Source organism: Grampus griseus, assembly GCF_964374135.1.
Source record: "Grampus griseus genome assembly, chromosome: 1".
Classification (NCBI taxonomy): Eukaryota; Metazoa; Chordata; class Mammalia; order Artiodactyla; family Delphinidae; genus Grampus; species Grampus griseus.
Window position 1 is genome coordinate 165,130,086 of NC_139017.1, and position 7,733 is coordinate 165,137,818.

The 7,733-nt window shown below is 52.6% G+C and overlaps 1 protein-coding gene across 1 annotated transcript; it reads left to right on the plus strand.

Annotated features, from left to right (window-relative positions):
- Nucleotides 1-1,859: 1,859 nt before the first annotated feature.
- On the plus strand, nt 1,860-3,433 carry ID3 (inhibitor of DNA binding 3). Its single transcript, XM_082653132.1, has 3 exons — nt 1,860-2,194; nt 2,309-2,391; nt 2,945-3,433. Exons 1-2 carry the CDS (start codon nt 1,895-1,897, stop codon nt 2,366-2,368), a joined length of 360 nt encoding a protein of 119 aa, XP_082509258.1. The 5' UTR covers nt 1,860-1,894; the 3' UTR covers nt 2,369-2,391; nt 2,945-3,433.
- The last annotated feature ends 4,300 nt before the right edge of the window (nt 3,434-7,733 follow it).

Consider the following 7,733-nt stretch of genomic DNA (forward strand, 5'->3'; position numbering starts at 1 on the left):
TGGGATATTTTCTTATACCAAAGAGCCTGTCCTGGAAAACATTTATATTTCAGGAAGAAGTCTTTCTACTCTTTCTTGGGACACAGAGTCCTGTGGTATGACAGCAAAGAACAAGGATTCAGGGCTGGCTCTACCATTACTTGTGGTGTGACCTTGGAAATATTTTATAACTCCTTTCTGTACCCTTTACCATCCCACACCTGCCTGTCCAAATTTCATAAAGCATTAGACTTCTAGAGCTGGAAAGGATTTTAAATAATCACTTAGCACCATTTCCCCATTTTGTTCACAAGGTGACTAAGGCCAGGGTACCTGGGCTTGTTCAAGATCACATGACAAATTATTGGCAAGGCTGGCATGTTGAATCTAGGACTCCTAATTCCCAGTCCAGTGTCCTTTTTACTATGACTATTTTGAGACTCTCCTAGCTCTGAGCTCCCATTGTCCTGTTAATCAGTGCCACATACTATAGAACTCTTAATTGTTTCCTGTGTTAATCTTGTCTCCCCAAATTGTGAGATTCTTGAGAGCAGGAGCCACTGTTTTATGTAAAGCGACTCCATAAATATTTACCAACTGACTGATTAAGGAAGCAACCATTGGGGGATCCCACCTGGCCAGTTCCATGATGGAAACCAGCATTCTGAGGCTGCAGATTCCCAAAAGTCCTTGGAAATGACAAGATGACAAGCAAAGAATACTGAATGCAATGTCCCGTTGCGATACGGGGCTTACTTGCCTGTCCCGTGGTCCCTTTCCTGGACTCTCAGATAGAGCTGGAGCCATTTCAGCAAGGGTAAGAATAATCCAGTCCAGGTGGCCTGCCCTTCCATAGCAGAGAGGGATAGACAATAGAGTGATGAAATTACCAAACTATTGTTTTCCGCATAGAGGTGTGTGGAGAATGGGGGAAGGGAGAAGTGAGAGTTAAAAAGAGATTTGCTGACCTAACGGGAGCTCCTAAAAAGGTTATTTAGAAATCATCCCTTCTGCACCCCCATTCAAAACCCTGTCCAAACTTCTAATCAAACTCACTTCCAAAATATAACTGGGCATGTATTTGGCTCCTTATGGAGTGCATGGGGCCAGAGAATGGGAGCTCTCTTCCTTCCCCATGCAAAAAGCACGATTCAGGCTGCTGTCTTCTTTTTTTTTTCTTTCCCCCTGTTGCTCAAATAAATAGTGTTCTTTGCTCAAACCCCCTTCCCCTCCTCCTTCTGCAATCTCAGCGCCTAGCCCAAATCTGTTTTCTTCATTGTAACCTCAGCTTCACCGCAATTAATTTTTTTCCCCTCTGGTCACAAGATAATTCCTGACGCCAGTGAGTCTGGAGGTCAGACGAACAGCAAATTGGGGAACAAGGCGGCACTAATTCCTTACAAGTTTCCCTTGAAAAATCTTTTGCTTACCAAAAAAAAAAAAAAAAAAAAAAGCTTCTTTGCTGTTCGGGGATTTACGACCTCGGAGGACTGTGAGTTCGAACCAGTGTTGGGCTGTGGGTGGACTGGCAGGGGGCAGGGGAGCTCTAAGATCTGGGGCGCTGCCAGGAAAAGGCAAATTCTTAAAGTTAATGGTTTTAAGTGATTTTTTAAATGCTTTCTGGCAAAGAGGCCCGCCTCTCCTCTGTATCAGCGCTTCCTCATTCTTTGAATCCGCGGCTCCGCGGTATTCGGCGTCAGACCCGCCAGAGGAAGGCTGTTTGCAATTTACCCGGGCTGTGAACGCCCAGGGTCGACGGAGGCGGGGCCAAGGCGGGCTGTTTTGCATAAAGGGGCGTGCCTTCCAGGCGGGCTCTATAACTGCGGTCCTCCGTGAGAGTGCGCGCGTTGCTAGCTGCTCAAGGGGTTCTTTGGCTTTTTTTCTTCTTTCGGCACTTCCAACCTCATTCCTCAATATGAAGGCGCTGAGCCCGGTGCGCGGCTGCTACGAGGCGGTGTGCTGCCTGTCGGAACGCAGCCTGGCCATCGCGCGGGGCCGCGGCAAGAGCCCGGCAGCTGAGGAGCCGCTGAGCCTGCTTGACGACATGAACCACTGCTACTCGCGTCTGCGGGAACTGGTACCCGGAGTCCCGCGAGGCACTCAGCTTAGCCAGGTGGAAATCCTGCAGCGCGTCATCGACTACATCCTCGACCTTCAGGTGGTCCTGGCCGAGCCCGCTCCTGGACCCCCAGACGGCCCGCATCTTCCCATCCAGGTGCGCGTGGGCGTGCTTGGAGCAGGGGCGGGGCTGAGCTCCAGGGCAGGGATGCTGCGGGACCCTTAGAACTTCCTAGCGCCGTGCATAACTCTCCCGTTTTCCTTCTCTCAGACAGCCGAGCTTGCTCCGGAACTTGTGATCTCCAACGACCAAAGGAGCTTCTGCCACTGACCTGGACGTCCTGGCGCCTCCAGGTGAGTATCCACGCCTTCTCCCGGGGGCGGGGAAGGGAGGGCAGCTGGTGCTTAAATGGCAAATCCTAGAGTTGGTAGGCCTTTTAAGGGATTACCGCGCCCCCTCGGTTTAGGGAAACCGAGTCCAGAGAGGTGCAAGTGACTTGCCCGTGGTCACATCAAATGAATGACGGAACCAGTTCCCATCCAGTGTTCGTTTCAACCTTAAACACACGGTGTCCCTGCCTTCCCTAGTGGCCAAAGACGCGAGAAAGTAGGCGCGGGTCCGACTAAATAAAATAGCCAGTCTGTTTGTAGCTTGGAGTCCTTAAAGGATCCGTGTTTTCTTCAGCCCCCTCCCAGCTAGTGTTAATTCCAAGAGGGAGGGATGGTGCAAGCTCCGCCTGTGGTCCTTTGGCGCCAACTGGGTGGGGGCAGCGTGGGGCGCGGAGTTATCAGCTGGAGGTAGAGACCAAGTTTCCTCCTTGGCGCCGGCCAGTCTGCGGCCGGCCCCCGCCTCGGCGCGCTCGGCGGAAACTGACGGCTCCCTGGTCTTCTTTCCTCCCCCGCCCAGAACGCAGGTGCTGGCGCCCGTTCCGCCTGGGACCCGGGACCCTCTACGGCCGGAAGCCCGAGGGCATGGATGGGCCCCAACCTCGCCCTGCCCACTTGACTTCCCCAAACCCCTGCCTCGAGGCTGGACCTGCGCCCGGGAGCGAAGGACTGTGAACTTGGGTGGCCTAAAGAGCCAGAGCTAGCTCTGGGCACCAGCTGGGCAACCTCCCCCAGCCCTCACCCCACCCCCAAGTTTAAAGACTGTCTTTCAGTGTGTGGAGGTGTATGGGGGGCGGGGCTGGCTGCTCTCCAAACTCTGGCAAGGCAGCGGTAGAGCTGGTCTTCTGGTCTCCTTGGAGAACGGCTCTGTTGCCCTGATTATGAACTCTATAATAGAGTATTTAGCTTTTGTACCTTTTTTGCAGGAAGGTGACTTTCTGTAACCATGCGATGTATATTAAACTTTTTATAAAAGTTAACATTTTGCATAATAAACGGTTTTTAAACACTTGTGTATGTAATTTGATTCCTTAATGCTAACACTTTCGCACAAGACTGAATTTAGGGGGACTAAATTAATGTCTTGGAGCTTGGGGAAAGCAAACTTGCTTATTCCCTTAAAAGGGAGATGGGAGAATACCCAGCTAAGGCTGGGGAAGGGGGGAGCCCCACATCCATTGGGTGCAAAGAAGAGCCTTGTCCTGTCTCATTTAACAAGTGAGGGAAGACTGGAGAAGGGAAGTGACTGGCACAAGCTCACCCAGCAAGTTGGGGGCTCAGGATAGAAATCGGGTCTCCTGAGTCTCAGTTGTTAGGTACTTTGAGAGCTGTTTTGCTAACTAGCAGATGGCTGTCTTCTTCAATGCCATTAATTATTCATGATATCTTTCTAGCAGGGGATGTGGAAGAGAAGCCTCACCTGGTGCCCAGGAAGGGTTGGTGGTTGATAGACCCATTTCAGAATTGAATAAATGGATCATTGGGCTTGGTTTCATTTCCCTCTTCATGTTCTCTGTTTTAATTTTCTCTTGGGCTTTCAAAGTTGGAGAAAATAGGAGAGGGGTCTCTTCCCTCAAATCCTCAGCCACTCTGATCAGAAGGATTTTGGTGCTGGTTGGGAAATATGGGAACAAATCCCTCTACCAGCAGGTAGTTGAAGACTCTGAGCCTAGACTGGGAATTTGAGGAAGAGGCCCTACAGCCCTTATTTCTGGTATATCCTCATTAACATCTCCATTGGGAGCCTATTCTGTAAGCATCTTTAGCCCTATTTCAGAAATGGAAAATTGAGACTCATGGATAATGGGTTGGAGCCAGGTTCACACAACCCCTTGAGAGGCAGAGATGGGATTTTAACCTTAACTACAGTGACTATGACAGTAGTGGATGGGAGCAGGGTCTGAGACTGGCTATTCCATGGAGCCAGGCCTGAGAGTCAGGCAGAGGGCAAGACTCCCAAACCATGCCACCTTTGCCCCCACCTGGCACTTCCCCAGGTGGGTTCCACCAGGCACCTGGCCTCTCTAGACTCCTGTTTATGATATGATCTCACATGTGTGTTGGCCACTGGCATGAGTTACTTCAATATTTCATAACAAACAGGTCACGTCATCACCCACCTTCATGCCTTAACCCTGGTGAGCTTTCAGGGGCGAACAGGGGCATGTGGAGAGGAGGCAACCTTTGTCTCTGCAAACCACCCTCCTAGCTGACCAATGTTCTTAACCTGTTTCCTGGTCTTCTCCGATGATCTGATGTAAGGTATGAATGCTCTCTTCAGAAGATACACACACAAACTTTGCCGAGCAATAGCATACCTCCAATGCCCTGGGAAGCCCTCACACCCCATGTGAGGAACTCTTGCTTCAAACCAAGTAAGTACAAGACCCAGGCTGGGTCTACCTTGGATCATTTGTTCGGTGTCCTCTGCTGGCTCTGGAGTCAGCCACACAAGGGTGCAAATCCTTGTCTGCCACATACTAGCAGTTGGACTGCAAGCTAGCAACTGCGTCTCTTCAGCCTCAGTTTCCACATCTGTATGAGACTGCTGATATTGAGAAAACAGTTCTGAGGCACCCGGCCCCACATTACACCATTAATTGCAGTAAAGCCAGGCACTGAACTCAACGTCCTGTGCCCTTTCTGCCACAGTATGCTGCTTCCTGCTTGGAAGTTGTGGGACTGTGGAAGGCTGGGAAGAGCTGAATCGCTCATCTGCCATGTGAGCTTGAGCAAGACACCTCACCTCTCAAAGCCTCTCTCCTCCCTTGCTCAGCAGCTGGTCGTTCTTGTACTGCTGCCTCCCTGGACAGAGATAATGGTGGGAAAGTTCTTTGAAATGCATCACACACCTACAAGGTATTATTAAGCTAATTCCAAGGAAATTGCCTGTAAGGTCCTCCAAGACTGAGCTGGTCAGGTGGCTGGGACAAAAGCCGAAACCAGCACACCAATTCATTAGTCATTAGGGAGTGAAAGCAATTTGGCCCTAGGTGAGAAAACTCAGAGAGGATAGTTGTCTTCTGTCATAAACACCTATCAAATGCCTACCAGGTGCCAGGCTCTATTTTATCTTAATTTTTTCTAATCCTCACCACAACCTAGCAAAGTGGGTATCATTATTCCCATTTTACAGAGGAAACAGATTCAGAGAGGCTGATTAACTTGATCCAGGTCACAAAGCAAGGAAGTGCCACAGCAAGCCACCATCCAGCACCATCTAGCTTCGAAGTCCATGTTCTTACTTCTACTTCAGGCCAATTTTTTCCCCTCACCATTCGCTTTACCTGGCACATATTTGGTCCCCAGTAAGTGCTTGCTGAATGAAAGACATAAGCCCACCCCAGGTCTCCCTCTTATTTGTGAAATGGGATGATGGTACTCCCTTTGCAGGTGTGTGGTTCGGATTAAAAATAACATGCGTAAAGCGTCTACCAGGCTCCCTGAAAATACAAGATTCACTATTAACCGAGTCTTACAGTTCACTATTGCATCAGCTCTGACAAACGGACTTTTGGAAGAGATTCTTACTGTGTAAATAAAAAAACAGGTTCAGAACAGGCGAAGTAACTTGCCCGTGGCCACACGGCTCCTAAGTAACAAAGCAGGGATTCAAATTCATGCCTGTGACACCGGAGACGGTGCCCTTTCCGAGAAGGCCAGTTACAGCTCTCCTTAGCTGTGGATGTGCCGGACAACCGTTAATTATCTGTCTTCCCGGTCTCATCACCTCTCACGGCTACCACTCTTATCCATTCCCCAGGCTACATCCTAAATCCTCCTTTCGCTCTCTCTTTCTCGCAGAACTGCGCCTCCGGGTCCGCTCTGCCCGCTCCCTGCTCCACTGGGAGAGGCGTTCCCCGCAGCCTCTTCTCTGCGCCGGGGCAGGGGCGGAGCCTCGGCCCACGTGGCCCAGAGCCCGGCTGGGCGGAGCCTAGCTGGCCCCGCCCCCAGCCCGACGACCCGCGCTCCCCCCGCGGGCCCTGGGGGCCGCTCGCAGGTGTTCGCTGGCGCCCGGATGTCTGAGCGCTGGCTCCGCTCTGGCTCCGGCTCCCTCCGCAGCCTGCGGGCGGGGCTCCCAGCCCATCCGGAGCCTCGCGGCGCCCCAGCCACTCTGCCAGCAGCGCGGCCTCCCGGTTCCCAGCCTCCCGGCCTGGGGGGCCCCCCACCCAGCGGAGTTGCTGACCCGACTGCTCTCCCGCTGCCCCCAGCTGCGCTTGGGCCGCTGCAGCCTCGGCGCGCCCCCACCCCGCTTCCTGCCTCGGCAGCTTTGCCCGGGCCGGGCTGCCGCCCTGGATCGCACCCCGTTCCTTCCTTCCTTCATTCTTTCAGGCAACTCGCATTCCTCGAGCGCCTGCGACGTGCCCCGCACAAGGCCTCTCCGACCTTCCGAGTGTGGCCCCAGGCCCACCAGGGTCCTCCGGGAAGCCTGTGCCCTCCGCCAAGCCTCTGCCCTCCGCCCAGTCTCCCTCCCCACCCCGCCCGACTCTCCTCCCTGTCTATTTCACTTGGAGTTTAGCATTTAATTGTTCTCTGATTATTTCTGCTGTTAAGGGTCAGTCAGTGGCAAGGTCAGGGGGTCACTTTGTGACCGAAATCAAGGGTCAGTCTGAAAGTAGAGTGAGGGGTCAGAGTGTGGCCAGAATTGGGGTTCAGCCAGACTGGCAAGGTTTGGAGATAGTGTGGGTAGAAGTTGGCAGCCGTCAGTCTGTGGCTGGACTTAATAGACAGGGTGTGAGGGTTAGTCTGAATAGCATCATCGGCCAAGGCTAGTGAGTCAGTCTTTGGGTAGAATCAGTGGACAGTCTGGATCAGGGTAGTAGGTCACCCAGAGACCAGGATTTAGGGGTTGCCTTTGGTAAGCCAGATAAGGGGAAGGGGGCGCTGTAGCTCTCTGAACTCGGATTCATATCCCTCTATGGCTGGGGGCTGACCATAGCCTCTCCCTGCATCACCCAGGCTGTGGAGCTGCCCTTCCAACTGGGACACTCCCTGTCCTCAATGCCACCCTGCTCCTACCTTGTCCCAGAGCCTGGAGGCAAAACCCTCCTCGGGCCAGACCGTGGTCAGACTGGCAGTAACACTGGCCATGGCAGGGAGGCCTTGGGCTTCCAAGGGATCCGGCCTTGGAGCCACCCATGTTTAACGGGTAAGTTGATGCTCTTCCCTGTACCTTTCTGTCATTTGTTCATAAACCTAAAGGCTGTCAGGGATGGAAGGACCCTTAGAGGTCACACATGTGGCCCAAGAGGGGAAGGAGCCTGCTCAGGGACACACAGCAAACTCGTGGTCAAGACAGAACTTGACGG

What these genes read in the sequence shown, in the direction of transcription:
- ID3 (XM_082653132.1), top strand. Translation starts at nt 1,895, where the DNA reads ATGAAGGCGCTGAGCCCGGTGCGCGGCTGCTACGAGGCGGTGTGCTGC. An exon ending in GCCCGCATCTTCCCATCCAG is followed by an intron (nt 2,195 to 2,308) that starts GTGCGCGTGGGC and finishes TCCTTCTCTCAG; the next exon opens with ACAGCCGAGCTTGCTCCGGA.